The sequence below is a fragment of the Mandrillus leucophaeus genome, unplaced genomic scaffold (assembly GCF_000951045.1).
Source record: "Mandrillus leucophaeus isolate KB7577 unplaced genomic scaffold, Mleu.le_1.0 Scaffold763, whole genome shotgun sequence".
Lineage (NCBI taxonomy): Eukaryota > Metazoa > Chordata > Mammalia > Primates > Cercopithecidae > Mandrillus > Mandrillus leucophaeus.
The window spans coordinates 1,587,643-1,610,926 of record NW_012108286.1 but is presented as its reverse complement, the minus strand read 5'-3'; the positions used below and the strand labels follow the sequence as shown (position 1 = coordinate 1,610,926).

At 39.0% G+C, this 23,284-nt stretch overlaps 2 protein-coding genes across 4 annotated transcripts in view; one reads left to right on the top strand and one right to left on the bottom strand.

Moving 5' to 3' along the window:
• The window catches only part of CPS1 (carbamoyl-phosphate synthase 1, mitochondrial), a 196,055-nt gene extending 186,888 nt beyond the window's left edge, over positions 1-9,167 (bottom strand). Inside the window, exon 1 of the mRNA XM_011966550.1 lies at positions 9,083-9,167. The gene's annotated coding sequence lies outside the window, so the exon portion shown is untranslated. The remainder of the gene's footprint in view (positions 1-9,082) is intronic.
• Positions 9,168-10,101: 934 nt separating this feature from the next.
• The window catches only part of LANCL1 (LanC lantibiotic synthetase component C-like 1 (bacterial)), a 48,647-nt gene continuing 35,464 nt past the window's right edge, over positions 10,102-23,284 (top strand). The window contains exons 1-3 of one of the 3 annotated variants that reach the window (XM_011966546.1): positions 10,102-10,150; positions 10,461-10,557; positions 14,748-14,865. In XM_011966546.1, coding sequence (XP_011821936.1) covers positions 10,477-10,557; positions 14,748-14,865 — 199 coding nt within the window. In that variant the 5' untranslated portion in view covers positions 10,102-10,150; positions 10,461-10,476. Of the gene's footprint in view, positions 10,558-14,747; positions 14,866-23,284 lie in introns of all 3 variants that reach the window. The other 2 variants (XM_011966548.1, XM_011966547.1) reach the window with 2 other exon arrangements.

The following is a 23,284-nucleotide window of genomic DNA, read 5'->3' as shown; positions in this document are numbered from 1 at the left end:
CCTGGAAACAAACTTAAGGTAGACACGGGCATGTAAGAGGTTATGGTGGAGTGCCCTTTGGAATAAGAGCTGTGGAAAGCCAGAGTGTGAAGAAGGCAGATTGAGCAAAGGAGAAGTTGACCTACAATGAATTTGAAAAGAGCTAGCTGGGCGCAGTGGCTCACGCCTGTAATCCCAGAACTTTGGGAGGCTGAGGCAGGCAGATCACCTGAGGTCAGGAGTTCGAGACCAGCCTGACCAACATGGAGAAACCCCATCTCTACTGGAAATACAAAATTAGCTGGGAGTGGTGGTACACGCTACTCAGGAAGCTAAGGCCGAATTGCTTAAACCCAGGAGGTGGAGGTTGTGGTGAGCCGAGATCACGCCATTGCACTCCAACCTGGGCAACAGGAGTGAAACTCCATCTCAGAAAAAGAAAAGAGGCTTCAGCCCATCCTATGGGCACTCTGGATATAAAATATAAGATGATAAGATGATATAAGGACATAAGATGGTCCTAGATTGAAGCAAGGGTGTTGGGCACGTGTACTCCTGTGAGTGACCAGTCATTAGATGCTCTTCAAAGACACTTAAGAGAATGAAAAGACAAGCTAAAGCCAAGGAGAAAACATTGACAAATGTTTTTACATGTATCTCATAAGTGACTTATATATAAAGAACTCTCGAACCTATTATGAATAATATTAAGTAAACAAACATTCCAATTTAAAAGTTGGGAATGGGGGGAGGGACTAAGGATTTGAACAAACACATTACCATATATATATACAGGGTGTGTGTGTGTGTGTGTATATATATATACACATACATACATACACATTTCGTTGGCAAATAAGCATTAAAAAATGTAACAGCATTAGTAATTAGGGACATGAAAGCTAAAATGACAATGAAACACTATTACAAATCCACCAGAATGCTAAAATTAAAAGGACAGAATATACCAAGTATTGACAAGTAAGCACATGGAGGAACTAGAAATTTCATAAACTGCTGATGGGAATGTGAAATGGTAAGATCATTTTCGGAAACAGTTTATTAATTTCTTAAAGTACACTTAACATACTATCCAGCCATTATACTCCTAGATGTCTACGCAAGATAAATGTAAGACTGTATCCATACAAAGTATGAACATGTTACTTGTAGCTTTATTTGTAATAGCCAATGGCTGGATACAAATACATCTTGATAAACAAATTCATACAATGGAATAAAACTGACAAATAGAAATAAATTGACTATTAATACCTGCAATATAGATAAATCTAAAAATAATTATACTAAGTGAAAAAAGTCAGAATTACATACTATAAAATTCTATTTATTCAAAATTCTAGAAAATGCAGAAATTCTATATTGACAGACAGCAGATCAGTCATTGTCCGTAGCTAGGAAGCAGAGATTGTTAGTGAAAGACAGGAAGAAGGGATTACAAATGGTATGAGGGAATTTGGGGGTGATAAATAATGATCATTATCTCAATTTTGGTGATGATTTTGTGGGTATATACCTAAGTCAAAACTTATCAAATGGTATATTTTAGATACTGTTTACTTATGTCCATTATGTCCCATAAGATCTATTTTTATTTTGTTTTTTGTTTGTTTTTCATTGTTTTTTGTTTTTGTTTTTGTTTTTTTTTGTGATGCAGTCTCACTCTGTCGCCCAGGCTGGAGTGCTGTGGCATGATCTTGGCTCACTGCAAGCCCCGCCTCCTGGGTTCACGCCATTCTCCTGCCTCAGCCTCCCAAGAAGTTGGGACTACAGGCACCCACCACCATGCCAGGCTAATTTTTCTTTTTGTAATTTTAGTAGAGACGGGGTTTCACCATGTTAGCCAGGATGGTCTCAATCTCCTGACCTCATGATCCACCCACCTCGGCCTCCCAAAGTGCTGGGATTACAGGCATGAGCCACCATGCCCAGCCAAGATCTATTTTTACAAACTGTTACTGAAACACTAGGGGTTCAGCCTAGATCCTGCTGCATGCCACACAGAAAACCAATCACTGAGACAATGAGTATTGCCTGGAAAAATGCTTTAATCAGGTGCCAAGCAGATGGAAAATCAGTCTGAAGTCTATCTCCTACACCTACTAAAATCAGGGGGATTTATAGCAGGAAAGAAATGTATTCATATGTGGGAATACAGAATTTAGGGAGGGGTAAGGAAGAACAGTTTGTCAACAGAAAGCAGATATCAGTTAGGTAGCCATGATAGGTGAGCGTTCTGGCATCTCATCGTCCAGATGTGGTGATCTGGTAAGCTACAGTTGCTTGATACTATCTGAGAGTCCTGATGGTTGGTTTCCTGAGAAAGGAACTCAGATAAGACAAATGTAAATTTCTCAAGTTTTAAGACTAGGAGGGTCAATTTCTACGTTTAGTCAAAAGAAATCATAAACATCAGTTCTATGGGACAATTGGCCAGTTTCAAAATCATTCCATGGTTCTCTATTGTCTTTAGGATAAAGTGTAAGCTCCTTGTTATGTCTTAAAAGAAGTTCCAAGACCACTGTCTCTCTGCAACTTCTTTTCTTTCTGGGCCTTGACCCCTCTCTGTGCTCCAGCTGGGCTGCTGGCATTTATGTGAAAGTGCGATGACTTTGCCTGACTCATCTTTGCACAGGTTGACCCTTCCATCTGAGATGTTCCCCTGGATCACCTTCACTTGGCCTATTGCTATGCTTCCTTCCAAACTCAACTCAGATGTCACCTTCCATGAAACCTCCCTGACTGCCTCAGGTCGGGTAAGGTGACTCTCCCACCATGAGTTCTCATGGTATCCTCAGTATCTTAAAGCATAACACTTATGCACATTGTAGTCATTTGTTTGCTTATTCAGTTTCTTATTTGTGAGATACTTTAGTTCAGAAGCCACTCCCCAAACCTAGAACACAATATGCACTCCATAGACACTTTGCAACACCTATCTGAAGAATAAGTAAATGAATCAATGAATGAGCAAAAGAACCAACAAATAAATCAGAAAATATAATTCAGAGACATTTTAGAGGCCCAATCCTGACACACCCAGGTAAGGCCAAACTTGTGAATAAACAAGATACATGGAAACGTATAATGTGATTTTTGCAGACAGATGTAAAAGGTTTGTCTGGCAACATATATAACTATACCAGTTTATTTGAACTGTATTCTTAAATATTCAGAGTGAGGGAAATACAGACTTGGAGCAGAGAGAGTAAATTAGGAATTTATAATGGAGAGTAGGAGTTACGAGAGGACCCATATGGTCAAGGCAGCATATAAGAGCTCTGATGTCCAGCAGGGAGAAAAGGAGGAGAAAATGCTGGTGGCTGGAGCTACCTGGGCAGAAGGAGGAGGACAGTAGATGGTTAAGCATATTGGCTCTCAAGTCAGAAGGTCTGGGGTCACCACTCACATGATAGTGACCTTGGAACAGTGAGATAACTACGCAAGTCTCTGTTTTCTCACTTGTAAAAGAGGGATGAGTAGTAATATTACTCATGAGACTACTTTCCAAAGATGAAAGGAAATAGTTCAAGTAAAGTACCTAGCCTACAGTAAAGGCTTGTAAACAGTAGATGCTGTTATTAGGAAGGGGATGTGGATTAATCTCCCCTTCTTGGCCTTTATGTGTTCCCACCAACACCACCAACTGCTCTGGAAGGTTTATGAGTCTTTACACACAGAGCGACGGCATGCCTCCTGGTACCCTCAGTGTTACTCTGCCTACCCCTGGCTTAAAGGTACAGATGTTTATTAAGAGCTTAGGCCCCAAGATGAAAGGGTATAAAATTGAATTATTCCACCTGAAGATCAAATTAAACTTTTATAACTTAAAAAGACTTGACTAGTTGCTCTTTATTCTGCCCAAAGTATGTTTAAGCTTCTGGTTGATCAATATTTAGTCTAGATCTGAGAAAAAAAGCTCCTGGAAACATGAGGGTATTAAAAACCCTAATTGACTGCCAAAAGAAGTTATGAAAGCTCTTTCTCTGAAAGCATCTAGGTGAAATAACCACCTCTAAGTACACATTGGGTTACGCTACAGTGAAAAGATATTTCTTTTTTTCTTTTTAAACATTAGTCTAGGAAATACTTTAGAGACTATGATGTAACAAATATACATTGATGGGCATGATAACTCACAGAATTTCAGTCTGTTAACCTTTAGAACCATGGCTTTTATGTTCAGAATTGTATTCTCTCTCTCTCTCTTTCACCAGCATATGTCAAACTCTAGTCTATAGTCTGCAAAACAATCACATTAAGATTAAGATTCAGGCTGGGAGCAGTGGCTCACATCTGTAATTCCAGTACTTTGGGAAGCTAAGGTGGGCGGATCACTTGGCCAGGCGGATCAGCTTGGGGAACATGGTAAAACCCTGTCTCTACTAAAAACACAAAAAATTAGCCAGGCGTGGTGGCGCGTGTCTGTAATCCCAGCAACTCAGGGGGCTGAGGTGGGAGAATTGCTGGAACCTGAGAGTGAGCCGAGTGAGCCGAGATCGCACCACTGCACTCCAGCCTGGGAGACAGAGCGAGACTCCATCTCAAAAGAAAAAAAAAAAGGATTCAACGTAGTCTCCAAGAGTTTCATATGAAGGTTTTTACAATGCAAATTCAACCCAAATCTCCTGAGGTCTGGGAATCTGTGTTTCAAACAAGAGCCTGATATAATGTATGAGAATTACTGCTTCTGAACTTGGAATTACCCAGGGAAAAAAGTTTTATATAACTCCTAGAATGCCAAGTCCTGTCCCTCAGGAGGAAGGAAATTAGTCCTGAGAATTTCATCCTCCCTTTCTCAGCCAGCTCCAAGAACAGTCCTGGGCCCAGGCTTTGAGGCTCAGCCCAGGTGTTATGATGATGTATAAGAAGCCAGTTAAAGAAGCCAGCTCCTCTCTGCAGCTGCAGCCCTGTCTGTTTGCCATAGCCACTGGCTGACCAGTAGCATGGTCAGTTCAAGATGATCCCACAAGGCAATCACAGGATGAACCAGCTGGATTCTTGAAGTGTCCTTCTAGGTCTGTAAATTCCTATTGCCCTGAAGTAGCAGCTTCTCCCACTTCTTATGAATTACATTCTACTTACAGTTACTCACCTATACACCTGAACTCAAGGCAAATAGAAAGGAAAAATGAAGCACAAATAATGTGGTTACTAGGCAAGTTGGAAAATGTTAAGGTTTCTCTTTCAAATGATTGAAAAGCACCTGCTGTGTGGCAATTCCAAATCTCAAAAGAAGGACTGCAAAGGCCTGAGTATCTCTCTGTTGGCTACTCTCCCCTGCCAGGGTGTACAACTATCAGATATGCCAAAAGAACACATCAGAATGGGACAATGCAGGGCTTTGGTAATATATCATCTCTTTCCATGACTGAGTTTTGTGTGGTTGGATGGGATGGAAGCAAAAATAATCCACTTGATTAACAATTCATTGTCCTGAGAAGACCCCTCCAGTAGGAGATACTCTCTATCCTTCCCATCATTATGAAATTCAATCATATAGGGAACTGGGGACCTGCATACATTTAACAATGCAATATAGACATAGTTTCAACAACAAAGGGGGAAGTCTCCTTTTCTTTTTGCTCGTTAAAGATGCATACTAACACTGCTTGATAAAGAGCCCATCACAAGTGTTAGGTGGAGAAAGGAAAAAGCTTAAATGTTTGTACATCTTTTACCAACTTTCTGTATTCACAATATTTTTTAACCTCCCAAGGAAACCCCAGCACACCTGTGTTCCATATAATAGCCGCTCTCACCCAGCAGGTACATTGAGAGAAAGGAATCTGTCAGCACACTAATAACATCCTGACAAGGCAGGGAGGAAAGGCTGCCAGCGCCGTAAGAAATACTGTCTCCAGGAAATTAAAAGTGTTCCGTAGCGTGCGGGGTGTACATCTGTTTATGTTCTTGTTTCCTCCACTGGCAATTGCTCCTGTCAATCCCTGAATTCTGTACTATGAACGAAACAGAAAATTGCTTCAGTAGTACACAGTCCCAGCTGGGTGTTAAACCAGCAGTGTCGTGATATTAGACGCAAGCTTAGATACTCTTGCTTTACACTTCTTTGAGCTGAAAAGAAAATAAGGTAATCTCAACAACAAAAAAAGAGACAAGTGGTACTTAGGAGAAAAGTGAAAAAAGTAAAAACCATTTGCCTAATTTGTGTGTGTGTATGTGTGTGTGTGTGTGTGTGTGTGTGTGTCTGAGTGCGTATATGTGTGTTTGAAAGCAGGTGGCGAGTTTCTAGAAAAAAGGATATGGAGTCCCAAGATCTATCTTTTACCCCAAAGACCCACCAGCTAACAAGGATCAAGGGAATAGGTAAGAAACAGAGCAGGCATGGTTGCTAGAAGGTTAGAGGCAAAGGGAACACCACAGACACTTAAGCATGCTGCACCTTTGCTGGCAGATAGGTGCTATCAGTTACTAAAACTGCCATTATGTATTGGAGGACATTAACTGTCCATCAAAGTCAGTCCTCCCCTTCTTTCATTGTAGCTGAACACACAGCTGTTCAGCAGAGAACTTCATTTCATAGCTTCCTGGGCAGCTAGGGGTGAACAAGTGACTAAATCCTCACCAGCGGAATATGAGAGAAATGACAAATCCCACTTCCTGGTCTGTGCACTCCTCTGGGTGTGCCTGACGTTCTCACAAGCTGCAATCCGGACACACCTAAGACCAGCATGGACTTGCAGAGCGCATCACACACTGAGGGAGGCAGGAACGGAGATGGAAGGAATCTGTGATCCTGAATGGCCACATGGAGCAAAGCTAATCTGAACGAAGAAAAATACATCTCTATGTATTTTGGAGATTCTGTTTTGAGGCCTCTTTGTAACTAACATAGTTTTCACCCTAATACACATTATAACATTTTGAAATTAAAGTCTGATAATGGAACTAAAATGCCCTCAGATTATAGTTGTTTTTCTCTGTTATCAATTGTCCCAGATTTCCAGAAGTATTCAGTTTTAAAGGCAATAACACAATGATTATTTCCTGAAAGTTCACACAAGACAGCTACATTGATTAAAAGAAGGAACACTACATTTTTAAAAATAATCATCCTAAATTTTCAAAAGTAAAATGATCCTTAAAAAATTATAACTGTCAAATTTGTGTTAGCCACAAATGTGTTCAGCCACCATAGCCACAGGTGAAAGCATAGGTACTGTTTAGGGCTAAATTGTTGCCCTCCAAATTCATACGTTGAAGCCCTAACTCTCAGTATCTCAGCATGTGGCAGTTGGAGATGGGTCTTTAAAGAAAAGTAAGGTTAGCCAAGGTGGGCTGATCACTTGAGGTCAGGAGTTCGAGACCAGCCTGGCCAACATGATGAAACCCCGTCTCTACTAAAAATATAAAAATTAGCTGGGTATGGTGGCGTGGGCCTGTAATCCCAACCACTCTGGAGGCTGAGGCAGGAGAATCGCTTGAACCAGGGAGTCAGAGGTTGCAGTGAGCCAAGATCGCACCACTGCAGTCCAGCCTGGCAACAGAGCGAGACTCTGTCTCAAAAAGAAAAAAAAATTATAAGGTTCAATGAAGTCATAATCCACTATGATGGTGTCATAAGAAGAGGAAATTAGGACACAGACAACACAGACTGAGGGACAACCATGTGAAGATAGGAGAAGATGGCATCTACAAGCCAAGGAGACAGGCCTCAGATGGAATCAGTCCTGCCAACATCTTAATCCCAGACTTCTATCCTTCAGAACTGTGAGAAAATACATTTCTGTTGTTTCAGGCCACTTTCTATGGATCTTTGTATGGCAGCCTGAGTAGACAAATACAAATAATAAACGTTAAGCACTTTTCTTTTGTATCAGAACCAAGGAGGGATTCTCTGGGTTGGTTCTCTGACAAAAAGGAAGGAAGAAAGAGAAGGAAAGGTGGGGAGTTGGGGAGGGAGGAAGGAGGGAAGATATTATTTCCAGCAATTAAAATCTTTGGGTGTTTACAAGTCACATGCTTTGACTATATTTAAATTCTAAATAATTCCACTTCCCTTCTCAAAATAAGTTTGGACCATGCCTCACATCATCTTCAAAAGTAAACTACAGATAAAAGCTTAAATATAAGAGATAAAAAGTGAATAAAATAAAATGTGGGAAGTCATCTTTGCAGTCTATGAGTAGACAAAGACATTTGAATATGAAGCTAAATCCTCAAATCACAGTGTCACAATTACATGGGTTTAACTTCATCAGAATGAAAGATTGTGATTCAATAAAGGATATCCTAGAAAATGTGAACAGACAAAAGAAAGTATCTACAATAACTAAAGTGAAAGATTAATATATAGAATATACCCCACACACATGCAAAAACAAAAAACAAAAAAAGAAACAAAACTCTTTCAAATCAACAGTAAAACAATGCAATAACTAATGGAAAAATAAATGAAGGATATGAACAGGTAAAGCCCAATTTTCTAACACATATGTGAAGGAAAGTTCAACACCATTAGCCACAGAAAAATGAAAAGATTAAATATGACTGAGATTCTACATTATTCATTAGAATGGCAAACATTAGAACACTAGATAATACCAAGTGTTGGAGAGGAGATGGAAATGATATAAACAATTGATATGCTGGAGTGAATACTCTTGGAGTAAACAATAGATACCGTTGGAGGGAATATAAACTAGTCCAGTGGTTTTGGAAAGCAATCTAACAATACTGGGGAAATTAAGTACAGAATCTCATATGATCCAGCAATTGACTGCTGGGTGTATGTCTCAGGGATACTCACACAGATTCATAAAAACACATGTTCCAAGAATATTGTGTACGGAAGTTAGAAACAATGTCCATCATTAGGGGAAAGGATTAGTAAAACAAGATAGAGGCATACTATGGAAATATACAATTACCATCCTGCCTTGCTTAACAACAGTAATATTTAATTACTTAAAGGCTGTGAGTGGGATAAATGGATAGCAAGCCTTTAATCATTAAAGAAAAAAATTGATAAAATGTCTCTCCTTTTCCTTTTCTCTCTTGTGAGTTGCTCCCTCAAACACCCATCTTTTACAACATAAGGGATATCCAGTTTATGATTCACTATGGGCCTCGGCTAAATCTTCGTGAATTTGATGAGGGAAAGAAAGGAACTAAGCTTCCTAAGAGGGTAACTATTTTAAAACAGCAAAACTGGGTGTGGGAAGGGATTAGGAGTAGAATTTGGGATGGTAGCCTCAGAAGGACAAACTTAGCCCAAGGTGGGAGGGAGTTGGGGTGGAAATCGAGCTTCTCCAGTTGGAGGTGTGGAGCTAGGACCCTTCGTTGAAATTGGTGAGAAGGAAAAGGAGAGAGTGAGGCTGACTTTTTAACTGAACTCCAAAATTCTCAGCAATAGAATGGGCCTAATATGTACCAGGTAGGATTTAATTTTAAATGAAAGAAAAATGTTTCAGATAGCAGGGACTGTTAACATTGAAACTGAATGTTGTGTAGCTCCTGCTTTGTTGGTCTTCAACATTTTTTAAAGAGCTTTGTTACCCAGTATTATCGTCCAGTTGAGGCTAAGGAGCAGAATAAATTTCCTGAGAGCTGTAATTTGTGTTTTCATCTGCTGTCCCCGAAGTATTATCAATCGCTATTTGATATCCTGTCCTTTGGACATATTTTTGTTGTTGTTGATAATAATGGTGGTGTTTTGTTTTTGTTTTTTTTTAAGAAATGAAAGAAAAAGTTTGGCACGTCCCTGGAGAGACATTACCCCCGACCCCCCGCCAATTTTATCTATTGCGAACAGCAGAAATACCAGTGTTCAGATCTAAAAGCAGTCTTTTTCTTCTCCAGATTAAAAAAAACAAAAACAAAAAAAAAAAAACAAAACAAAAAACCTACTTCTTATGACTCTGTACTTAAATTTGACTTCTTAAAAATAAGAAAAATTAAAGAAGGGTAGGAAATATTGGTCACATCTCCGCGTGATTCTAGGTCCTCACTTCTGCTACCCCGTAATTAAAATACCCTGTGTTATCCTTTAGAAATTACACTCCTGTCTCTTTAACAAACTGTAAGCGAGGCGGGGGAGGGTCTCGGAGGCGGCGAAGGCTCTGATTGGTCTTCCTGGCAGAAACTGGGCGGTAAAAGAGCCTCCTCTGTTATTGACCGGGGCTGCTGGGTGAGAGGCCAGGGCCGAGGAGGGCTTCAGGACGCGGGAAGCGCCCTTGCTTCAAGTCGCGGGCGTGGGAACGGGGTTGCAAAACGGGTCCCCTCCATCCGGGTGGGTTAAGGGCCCTGGCAGCCTTTTCGCGAAGGCGCCACGCCCTAGCAGTTGGGCCGCAGTGGGCCCGAGGTCCACTCGGACCGCCAAGACCGCTCGTTGGCCGCGGAGCTGGAGGAAAGGGGATACCTGGGCGCCGGCCGCCGCCCTGGCAACTCGGCCGAGGCCCCTATCTCAACCTAGTTTCTCTTTTTCCCCTGTTCTGCAGGCTCGCTTCCGGCGTCATGGCTCAAAGGGCCTTCCCGAATCCTTATGCTGATTATAACAAATCCCTGGCCGAGGGCTACTTTGACGCTGCCGGGAGGGTGAGTTTGGGATATGGCTGCCTGCATCCCTGCCTCTCCCCACGGTGTTCGGAAAGGAGCTCATTTTTGCCTGAAAGAAAGAGTTGAGCATCCCCCTTTAAAAAAATACATGATTCGACGATAAATATGTAAATTATTTAAAAATACATGTTAATATATACAATTGGAGCTCCAACATAATGTTGAATACGTCATTGTTAACATTATTGAAATAAGCTCAATTATTGATAGTATAAATTTTAAAAATTGGCAAATATGTAGTTTGCTATGTAATTGGCCTTTTTTATGTATTTTGGTTTGCTGCCTAAAGAGGTGAAGAATCCTAACAGTATTCACATGTGCTGTGTTATTCCTTTGTGATTACACACAGGTGTGGTCAGGGTAATTATGAGAGCAGACGGTGGTGTGTGGTAAGGACATCTTTAAACTCTTACTGCTAAGAGAATTTGGGGACATAGGAAACCTGAAGTTGTTTGTACCAGTGTCGCTCCACAGGACATACCCACAGCTGGGGAAAAAAAAAAAAAAAAAAAAAACACTTGTAAATTAAACTGGTTAGTATGTCACAAATCACTGTGCAAAAGAGAACCTGGATGTGAAATACTGGAGGCCTGTGTTTTCTCATGACTTTTTGAGTGAACATAATGGTTGAGAAGGAATACAGATATTTTTAAGAATACCTAGTTTTGGCTGGGTGCAGTGGCTCACGCCATTAATCCCGACACTTTGGGAAATCAAGGCAGGAGGATTGCTTGAGGCCACGAATTTGAGACCAGCCTGTGCAACCTAACAGGACCTTATCTCTACGAAAACTTTTTAAAAAATTAGCCAGGTGTGGTGGAAAGCTTGTAGTCTCAGCTACTTGGGAGGCCGAGGCAGGAGAATTGCTGGAGCCCAGGAGATTTGAGGCTGTAGTGAGCTATGATTGCACAACTGCACTTCAGCCTGGGTGACAGAGAGAGACCCTGTCTCTAAAAAATAAAAACAAAAGTTTTGAAAATGAGTTAAGTTGGAAACAGGGCACACACTTTAAAAATTTTACTAGTTTATTTCTTTGAAACTTGTCAGTCATGCAAAAGGCATTTTATGTGATATAATGGCCTTACAGATGTCATCCCTGTCAAATTAATCTGTGGGTTTGATGGTTCTGTGTTTTTTCCTTAAAGCACTTGTCACTTTATAGATTAACTTGGGTCAGTAATGCAGGTAGGAGGAATCAAAGAGATGAAGAAGAGGTGTAGGGTAGAAGGCTACCAAAATGTATATGGAGTTGGAGTCAATCTGATTATTTTAAGACTAGTATTAAGCTGCCCAAACAAAGCTTTTTATAATTATCTTCAGGTCAGATGGATTCCCTTTGGCCATTTGGGCCTGCATTCTTCCTAACTGTGCAGATTCTCGAGGTGAAGTATATGTCTTATCTTGCTGGAGGAGGACTTGCTGCTTCATGCTGACTTGGCAAAGAGAACACTTGAGGATTGTCCTAGTGACAGAAACCTTCAATAAAATGTAGCTGTTTAGGCTGCCTATAAAGTAAATGCTTTTTATGAATTTAACCCTTTCTTTCTTTTTTTTTCTTTTTTCATTTTCTTTTTCTTTTTCTTTTTTTTTTTCTGAGATGGAGTCTCATCCTGAGCCCAGGCTGGAGTGCAGAGGCACCATCTTGGCTCACTGCAACCTCTGCCTCCCAGGCCCGTGATTCTCATGCCCCAGCCTCCGAAGTAGCTGGGATTACAGGTGCACAACACCATGCCTGGCTAATTCTGAGTAGAGGTAGGGTTTCACCATGTTGGCCAGGCTGGTCTCGAACTCCTGTCCTCAAGTGATCCACCCATCTCAGCCTCCCAAAGTGCTGGGATTACAGACGTGAGCCATCTGTGCCTGGCCGAATTTAACCCTTTACTTCTAAGGGGAAAAATGTACAAATTTAAACCCTGACCCAAGAGTAAGAATGTAATTTATTTCCTAATGTAGTTTTTGGACAGATCCTAGAAAGAAAGTAGCATACCAGTTCTAAAACTGTGTAATGTTGAACACAGGGGATCAAACCCTGGAGATCTGTCCTCCTTAATTTCTTGGCACAAGATTTCAATAAGGAACTGGTCTGTTTTCTGGCATCGGTCAGAATAAAATAAAAGGACTTTTAGAGACTTCAGGTTATTGCTAGAGTTTGAATAATTTGGTGGTCTACCACAAGCAATCAATATTCTCACAGAGGTCACCTTTATTAAATGCAGAATGTGCCAAACAGAAAGTAACTTCCCTTCATGAGGCTGAGACATTCTCATTATTCTTGATCTTTTGAAGGCCAGGCAAGATGATAAATTATATATGATCTATATACAGTAGATGATGTGTTCTCAATGTGGATGCACTCTTCTATCTAGCTGAGATTTATAGGCCTTTTATATTAACACTGAAGTATATTTTATCCTACTAAGTGTATTTTCAAGTCTGGTTGAAATCTTCTTTGCAGAAATTGTTAAATAATGGGAGTGTGTCTGTCAAACAATGTAGTTTCTTCTAAATAAGGGATCATAGTGGTGCTCTAGATTAAATAATCCAGATGTGGTTGAAAGTCTGATTTGCCTTATCAAGGATGCTCCTCCAAAGTGAATCTTAATGTATTTTTAAACTATTGTTGTTAATTCTGATACTGCCTTCTTGCTGTTATCAGTGTTAAGATTTTATCCCATTTTTAAAAATGAGATTCTGATGTGAGTGGTTAGATTTATTTCTGCAATCCTTACATGGTAATATAAAGTGTTTATACCCTTGTGACATCAACATTGTTCTGAAATTTTAATGGCTTTGTGAAATTCAAGTCGTAGAATCACAGCAAGTTCTTAAAATTATTGAGGGATACAATAAAGTGACCTTTTTTTTTTTTTTTTTTTTTTTGAGATGGAGTTTTGCTCTTGTTGCCCAGGCTGGAATGCAGTGGCACGATTTCGGCTCACTGCAACCTCCGCCTCCCGGGTTCAAGGGATTCTCCTGCCTCAGCCTCCCTAGTAGCTGGGATTACAGGCGTGCGCCACCATGCCTGACTAATTTTGTATTTTTAGTAGAGATGGTGTTTCTCCATGTTGGTCATGCTGGTCTCAAACTCCCAACCTCAGGTTATCCACACGCCTCGGCCTCCCAAAGTGCTAGGATTACAGGAATGAGCCACTGCACCCGGCCTAAAGTGACTTTTTAAGAAACTGATTCAGTGTATGCAGAAGTTTAAAATTATTTTTCATTTGCCTTTAAGAAGAATAACGTAATGATTGTGTGAGCCTCACTATTTGCACAGCATCTGTGGACCTTCATATGGGTGGTACTGACCCCAGAGCCCCAGCCTTAGTGGATTTTTCAATCCATATCTAAACTATTACTTGCCTTAGACCCTTGATCTGCTAAAAAATTAGTAAAAATGTCAACATTTACATCCCTGAATGAGAAAGACTTATAATACACTATTTCATTTAATCCTCAACGTACATTTTGAAATTGGTGGGGCAGGTATTATTATCCTGACTTTATGGAGGTAATTGAAACATAAGTTCTGAGTTGAGCCAGATCACTCAGCTAATAGCGGGTAAGGATGCAGACAGGCTCATTCATTGAGAAACATTTGTGAAGCCCCATTCTCTGCCAGACACTGGGTTTATGATGGTGAGTTTGATATTCGTTCTGTTCTCCTTGAGGCTCTTGATACACATGAATTTGTTTTGCTTTTCTTTTGCTACGTTATTTTTTTTTAAATCATTTTTTAAAAATAAGAGCAATTAGATGTTTCTTTAGGGAATCTACCTTGCTGCAGCTTGAATACTAAAAATCCAGTAGTTTGAAAGCAGCAGACATGTGATTTGTGCTTAATTTAATAAAATGACTATTATTATAATAAATATTGGTTTAAATAATAGGCGATTACTATTAAGTGGAAAATTACTGTGAGCCAGTTTATCATTGGCAGTCTGTTTTAGTATTTAACTAAAAATTTTACGTAAAACATAAGTTACAACAGTATTTTATAAATTTTGTTAATATGATGTTGTTGTTAAGAATAGGTAATAAATTGTTCAGTCTCCCAGGTAGAAAAATATGTTGTAAGTGGAAAAGAAGTACCTCTCTGTCTTTGATAGCTTATAGTCCAGCAAGCTGGGTGACCCACATTATTTTGATATTTGTTTTCCTTTAATATCTAGCTGACTCCTGAGTTCTCACAACGCTTGACCAATAAGATTCGGGAGCTTCTTCAGCAAATGGAGAGAGGCGTGAAATCAGCAGACCCTCGGGATGGCACCGGTTACACTGGCTGGGCAGGTATGAAGTGCTGACTGTGAGCTGGCATAAGCATTGTGCTTAAGAGCCAGAGCATTTTTCCAAGAGCTGTCTCTCTGAATGGTACACCCTTAAATGCTTCCTGCATCTGCATATGAGTAATTGCTTCTGGGAGAGTGCTGTGCCCTCAACCCAACCACAGTATCTTCTGGGTTTTTAATAGTGCCCTGAATTTAGGACATGGTAAGCATATTCATGTAATTCATGCCTGACATTTGGATGGCTGCTATACTTGTGAGGAGAAAAATTGATTTTCAATATTACATGGTTAATTTGGAGATGTAATTTCAGTGGGAAGAATTGGGAAGAGTTCCAAAATACATTGCCTGAAGCAGAGGTAATGAGGATTGATCTCAGGAGTAAAACATGTCCAGAAGCATTTTAAAAAGTTAACCCATGACAGGAATCCATACAGAAACACAGGGTAAAGTATTAACTTCCATGGACTAATCCTCCTATGCGGTCATTGCTGGTTGGTTTGCAATTGCTGCATTGCCAGTCTCAATCATTGAGAGGTTGGAGGAGGTTTAGGAAGAAACGGTGCATTGATGTCAAAAAAGGTGAGAAAGAGAAAAAGCAAAGAAGAGACTGGGTGCGGTGGCTCACACCTGTAATCCCAGCACTTTGGGAGGCCAAGGTGGGTGGATCATGAGGTCAAGAGATCAAGACCATCCTGGCCAACACTGTGCAACCCCATCTCTACTAAAAATACAAAATTAGCTGGGCATGGTGGCTCATGCCTGTAGTCCCAGCTACTCAGGAGGCTGAGGCAGGAGAATCGCTTGAATCCGGGAGGTGGAGATTGCAGTGAGCTGAGATTACGCCACTGCACTCCAGCCTGGTGATGGAGCAAGACTCCATCTCAAAAAAAAAAGGAGAAAAGTTAAAGAACTGCAATTAATTTACCAAATGTAGAGAAACAAAAAGACAGCTGTGTAATCTGGAAGAAAGCATAGAGACTCAGTGTTTCCCATTCCCTTTAAAGAGTGGGCAAGGAGGAATAAGCTTGCAATCCACGGAATGTGAATTTGATTTTAAGGGAGTGGAATTTGTCATAAAAATGGCCTAATAGCAGAGATTCTGATTCAGTAGATCTTGAGCAGAACCCAGGAATTTGCCTTTTATAACCATCAGTGGTCCTGATGCAGATGGTGATCTATGGACTGCAGTTTGAAAGCTTCCTGAGAGAAATTTATTTATAATAGCAATCTCTTAGTCTTCGTCTATAGTACAGGTTGAGGATCCCAAATCTGAAAATCTGAAATCCAAAATGCTCCAAAATTTGAAGCTTTCTGAGCTCTGATGTGACACTCAAAGGAAATGTTCGTTGAGCATTTAGGATTATCAATACTCAGATTTGGGATACTCAACTGGTAAATATAAGGCAAATATTTCAAAAATTGAAATCCAAAACACTTGTCCCAAGGATTTCAGATAAGAGATACTCAACCAATAATGACAAATGATTCTATTTTTTTAACAAGGGTAGGGAAGACAGATTGAACCAGTAAAATTACAATCTCAGGGACTTTTAAAGTCAATGTTTTGTAAAAATAAGACTGGACTAGATAATGTTGGACCATTCCTTTTATTATTTTATGATTTTTATGAATTGTAGAAGCTTAACACAAAATGAGAATGAAATGAAAGGATTTTGTTTCAAGAAGGAAGGTATAACAGCTGTCATTTATTATCTACTGTGTTCCAGGTGTGATATGGTTGATAGATAATGTCATCAGTCAATGTTGAACATTACTATTTATTTAAAATTATCGGGGTTTGAACAAAATAGGGCAAGCACAATACACAGTTGTCTTGAGTTTTCCTCTTGATGGCCATGTTGTAATAATATATAAGGCTCAAACTTACAGATCTGTTTCTAATATATATGGAGTTTCTATTATTTTGTTATTCCTGGCCAAAAAAAGAAAAAAAAAAGACTGAAACAGATCAGTAGTTAATTCTAGCACTGATTACAAAAGAATGACTTAAACTTTTAAATTGGCCACTCAGATGTACTCATATTATTATTGTGAGGTGCTTTGCTTTAGGGGGAAAATAAGAGGATTGATTTCAAGTTTGAATTAAGTTTGACAATGTTGGGAAGAGTCATTAGTCAGAACCTTATATTGCTAGGGCTAGTTGAGAAACCAAAAGTTAAAATCTTTGGAGATAGCAAAGAAATTTCACTCCAAAGTAAAATGCAAGATTGTTTAATTTTTTTTTTTTTTTTTGTGGGGGGTGCTGTGCTGGGTTTCTGGCTTCTTCTCCTTTGAATGTCAATATCCTTCAACCTTTAATCCTCAAGTATCTATGATATTCATTGCTGGTTCCTGAAAGCAGCTTATATGGCAAGCATCTGAGGCAAATTGGCATAGTTAGCAGTTTAGGATGTCTTTAGTGGCTGGTTGTTTTAGGATGTAACGTAAAATCTTCTAGATAAATTTGCTAATGGTTTTCAAGGCAAGGTTCCTAATGTCTCCTAATCAAACACTGTTAAAAAACCATTATTCCCACATAAAATAGACTGCCTCCTCCAGTGTTTTGATAAGTAAAATGCTACCTTGTGCCAGTGTTGAGACAGTTTAAATAACATAAAGCTCTGAGTTGTATAAGAAACTAAAACTGATTCAACCCCATAAAATCACAGTGTTAATACCTTCTCCTCCTATTATGTTATAGTTTACCAAGTATCATTTATTCATAACTGCAATTTTATTACCAAGTAATGCATTCACAGACACAATAAAAATATTTGGTGTTGTATGTCAAAGCAATGTTTATATAATTATGTGTAGATTTTTATGTTACTTTGTCCCATGTTATCTTTCAAAAAAATGACACTCTTTAGGAAACACGCATTATATTTCTTTAACTTTGTTCAGCATGAGAAAACTGCATGGTTATTACAATTAGTTAGAACTTTAACATCTTATTTTGTTAAATGTCATTCTCCAGTATAAGCATGGGCTGATAGCTAATACTAGTTAGATAGGATTAGGATTTGGGACAGGATTAGGTTCAGCTGTCTGTACCCCAAAAAAGAAAACAAAAGTATAGTGGTTTAAATAACAGTGCATTTTTCTCTCATAAAAGAAGGCCAGAAAGCGTTGGTCAGTCCAGGCCTGATAGTTAGCTTCAGGATGTTAATAGGAACCCCAGTTCCTTTCTTTCTGCTCCATCATTCCTCAGCCTCTAGCTTTTACCTCTTGTTCAAAATGGCTGCTGAAGATCCAGTCATTACATCAGCTTTTCAGGCTGCTGGAAGGAAGAAGAGGCAAAGAAGAATGCATTAATGCATGCTCTGCCTTTAAAAAGCCTTCCTGAAAGTCCCACTCATCCTTTCAGTTGTGCTTACTTTGCATGGGCTGGGACGTAGTCACTCTTGTTAGGAAGAAAGGGTGGGAAATGCAGGCTTTTATCTTGGGTTCTGTTAATAGAGGAAGAGGAGAGTCAACTTTAGGATAAGACCTAGTAATCTCAGCTATAACTTCTATATAACAAGAAAAATGATTTTTTTCTTGACTCCTATATTTTGCACAAGGCTTTTGGACAGTGAGCCTCAATTTTTATGTCTGTTAAAGGATCTCTTCTGTTCACTTTTGGGAGGAATAAATTTACCAGTGTCTATAAAATATTTTGAAATTTTCCAGGCAATATTTTGTCTATTCTTTGTTTCCAAGGAGATTGATTTGGGTTTTGATTCACAACACCTTTACTTGTTTAAGGGTTTTTTTTTGTTTTTTTTGTTTTTTTTCCATTCAATAAGTAATAGTCTTTGCATAAAGCCTGCCACAGAAAGGAAGTATTACAGGAATGCCAAATCATAGATAATTTTCCTAGAGCTAAGTGTAACTTAAATCTAGAAGGGACTACAATTGATTCTAAACTTAATACTGTAAAACATTACTATTTTTATAGCTTTATTAAACAGTTATTTGCCGTTCTTTTCTGCTTTCTCCTAAACTCTTATTTTCGGTTGCAGAATTATAAAGTTCCTAATTTGTACCATGCATCAATTCATACTAAACCCCATAATTGTATGTCTTTGTTTCTACTTCATGAATCTAAAGAAAGCTACAAAACTGGGCCGCCCAACTTCTTAATACCTCATTCATGGTGTGTCTAGATTTGTCTCAGTTGCAGTTGCTCAGTTGATCTTGAAAATGAAAGGGTTCTAGTGAAGAACTGACACATTTGTGTGTTTAGTGTTAGATGTGTAAAGTTGACCCTTGAACAATGTGCAGTTTAAGGGCACAGGCCCCTGACACAGTCAAAAATTTGTGTATAACTTTTGTCTCCCCCAAAACTTAATAGCTTGCTGTTGAGGAAGCCTTACTGATAAATAGTTGATTAACTATTTATCTTTTATATTATATTTTTATATTTTATATTTACATTTTGTGTGTTACATTTAATATGTACTATATTTTTACAATAAAGTAAGGTAGAAAAAATGTTACTAAGAGAATCATAAGGAAGGGAAAATATATTTACTATTCATTGAGTGGAAGTGGATCATTATAAAGGTCTTCATTGTTTTCTTCACATTGAGTAGGCTGAGGAAGAGGAGGAAAAGAAAGGGTTGGTCTTGCTCTCAGGGGTGGCAGAAGAAGTGAAGGGAGGTGGAAGGGAAGGCCAAAGAGGCAGGAACACTCAGTGTAACTTTACAGATATACATCGTAATTTCTGTCTGACATTTTTGCTTTTTCATTTCTCTAAAAGTATCTCTGTACATTGCCAATTCTTCCACCATTTGCTTTAGTGTCAGTGCCCATACCATGTATGAATCCGTGTCAGAAAAGAAGTCAAAAGCAGCACTAAAACCCTTTTGCCAGACTGTCTAACGCTGTATCTTCCTCATCCTCTAGCACTGGTTCATAAGAACTCATCTTCATCAAGTTGCTTTCTATTAATTCCTGTGGTGTGGCGTCTATTAGCTCTCAAATTTCTCCAAGATTCATGTCTTGAAGTCCTTCATCCCTATCCCCCCACCTTTTTTTTTTTTTGGCCATATCCACATCCCTTTCATGATCTCCTTGACTGGTGCCTGTGAAGTCATGCACACTATCTGGACCCAGTTTTCTCAAGCAAGAATTTATTATTTCAGCCTTGATGGTTTTTGTGGCTTTACTGTATTAACAATGGTGTCGCAATGGTGTAATTCTTCTAGACTGTCACGATGTTCCATCTGGGTTGTTCCGTAAATGGGTCACATATGCAAAGTGGCCCCCAAATGCTGAAGGAGCTGAAAAACCAAAGGAGGCAGAAAATCCAGTTTGTCAGTAAAGGCTGTTTTATTGGAGAACTTAGAGACACCAGCCTGGTCTTGGTCAGCCACAAGGCAGGAAGATCTCAACACTGTTACTCCAGAGACCCAGGGCTTACATACCATAGGGAAAGGCAACCCTCCAAAACAGGCAAGACTACTATGTGTATCGCAGCCTATAATTTGTGCAATAGCACCAAGCTTCCTTTGTTCTTATACTACGGACAGTAACGTAAAAATCAGGAGGCATTCACGGGGCCGGGGCTAATCAGAAGTTAGCGTAGAGAATTAGCCTACAAGATGGAGTCACTTTTGTCTCCACAGGGTACTGCATAGCATTGACAGTCCATTCCATAAAGTACTGTTTATAATGAGCCTGAGAGTTCCTTATGAACCCCTGATATAGAGCCTGAATTAGAGACCTGTTTGGGGCAAGTAGACCACTTTGATGCCTTCAGTGTTGAACTCTTGGGTTCTGGGTAGCTAGGGGCATTGTGCACTATTGAAAAAACTTTAAAAGGCAGTCCCTACTGGCAAGATAATTTCTCTGCATCAAAGAGAAAGCATTGGTGGAACAAAACCATTAAAAAAGGTTCTTGTTGTCCAAGCTTTCCTATACAACCAAAAGATTGGCAGCTGGTGCTCATCTTTTCTCTTCAAGACCCGGGGACTGGCAGCTTTATAAATAAGGGTAGTCCTGATCATAAACCCTACTGCATTTGCATAAAACAGTAGAGTTCGCCTATCCCTTCCTGCCTTAAATCCTGGTGCTCATTTCTTTTCCTTACTAATGCGTGTCCTTTGTGGATTCTTCCCCCTAGAATAGGGTTCAAAAACTTTTCAGGCAGACGTCCTTTCCCCTCAATTGTTCTTCATCGTACCTGCCACCTCTTGGTTGGCAGAAGCTGCTGCTGCTGTTATCTTGACTTTTTTTTAAGCCAAATCTCTTTCTATAATTATCAAACCAACCCTTGCTGGCATTAAATTATCCAGCTTTAGATTCATTTTGCTTTTAGTTGCCATATATTGACTTCACATTTTCTTGAATCATTTTAGAGTACTGCACCAAGATAAAGGCTACATTTTCAATATGTACTGCAGTTTCACTAAAAATGCAAGGTTTTTGTGCCTGTTGCTGTAACTACAGTGATGGCTTCATGAATTTCCTTTTCATTCTTTACAATGGTCCTTATGCTGGATTCATTTATCTTAAAATGGCAGGCAACTGCAGCTGCAGACTTCAGTCTATGGTTACATTATATCAAGCAGTTCAGGTGTTTCATGTAATGTCATGACTTTTCTCTGCTTCCTGGAAGCACTTTCACCATCACTAGTGGCACTTTGTATGTGTCCCATGGTGTTATTCAAGGTTTACAATGTTGCACTAAACACAATTAAAAATACTCAAGAATCACAAGAGATTACTCCTTACTGTGATATGTAATTTACTGGAGAGACAGAGATAATGATCTCAAGCAGAGATAATTCACATCACATGTTATTTTAAGTGGAGCAACACTTGATTTCACATAAGTAGCAACAGGAGGTGGCTAAGAAGTTATTGCTGTAATACAGTGTGCGCTAGAGTTAATTTACGAAGTTATTTAATATTTCATCTTTACATTTGTTTACATTTCTCTTGACTGCAGGTGGCGCCATGTACAGTCTGTATGCATAAGTTTTAATAAATTTTAACTTTTTATAATAGATTTGTGTATATTTTATCCTAGTGATAAAATAGACTAGTAACTACATATATTTTTTGTATTCATGACACACCTTTTTCTTAATTTTTTCGATATTTCTGGTCTACACGGTTCATCTGCATGTTTTTTCAAATTGTCAACAAATGCCCAAAAAAGTTTCCGCTATATATATGTTTTAAATCTGTGTACAAGTAGACCATGCAGTTTAAACCCATGTTGTTTAAGAGCCCACTGCACTTGGAACTGAAAAACTGACTCCTTTTTTTCCCATCTATCTTTTCAACAAAAATTAAAACTAATAGAAGGTAGAATTAGAATTAGAATTAGAATTCTGCTAAAGTACTTCTGAGTGTTAAACATGCTTAGTAAAATGATTATTATAATTAGTTAGAACTTTACAATTTTATTTTGTTGTTTCATTCCCCAGTAGCATGTAGATGGTCTGATAATTAACGCTGGTCCAGATAAGATTAGGATTTAGGATAGTATTATTCCAAATAATTCGTATATACAAAATGCTTTGTTGATAAGGGTGATATGTACAGGTTTAAATAGAAATGTAAAAGAAGTAAATAATTGCTTAAGAAAGTACTTTACACTTACTTTACAAACTTTTACAAATTATCTTGGCTTTTATTTTAAAATTGAAGCAGAGGGTATAATATAGTGAAGAGATTGGTTAACATGAACTTTTAATAGAACTCAAACATCATTTCCACTGAAGCCTATGTATTTACACCCATGAGTTGTCATAGTGCAGTTTTACAAGCTGTATCCCTGACTTTTACCTTTTTTATTCACAGCAGAGGTAAAAGTGCTCTGACCCTGGGAAAGAAAGGAGGGAAGAATTTTTAAAACCCTGTAGCTGTCTCATATTGTCAAAAGAGGCAGTTATTACCATAAATCCCTCTGGTCTCTCTCATGCTCATTCAGGAATGAGATGTTATGATTAATCAATTTTTCAGACAGTAATTTAGACTTAAATTACTTCTATAATGTTCAAAAAAAGAATAATAAAATAGGTTGACTGAATGTTGGTTCCCAAGGGAATAAAGATCATCAGTTTGCAGTTTTATGATCATTTGACTGTTGGAGGACAGGAGTAAGATTAAAACACTCTTCCTGTTGATAAAATGTTACTGCAGTTAACATTTGAATGACAAGACGGTGCAGGCACGTACACCAATGACTACTGTTGTATGCCAGGCACCATTTTAAGTGTGTTGCATTAATTCACTAATCCAAACCTCAAAAAAACTTTATATAGCCAGGCGTGGTGGTGGGCGCTTGTAATCCCAGCTACTCAAGAGGCTGAGGCAGGAGAATCGCTGGAATCTGGGAGGCGGAGGTTGCAGTGAGCCGAGATGGTGCCACTGCACTCCAGCCTGAGCAACAAAGGGAGACTATCTCAAAAAAAAAAAAAAAA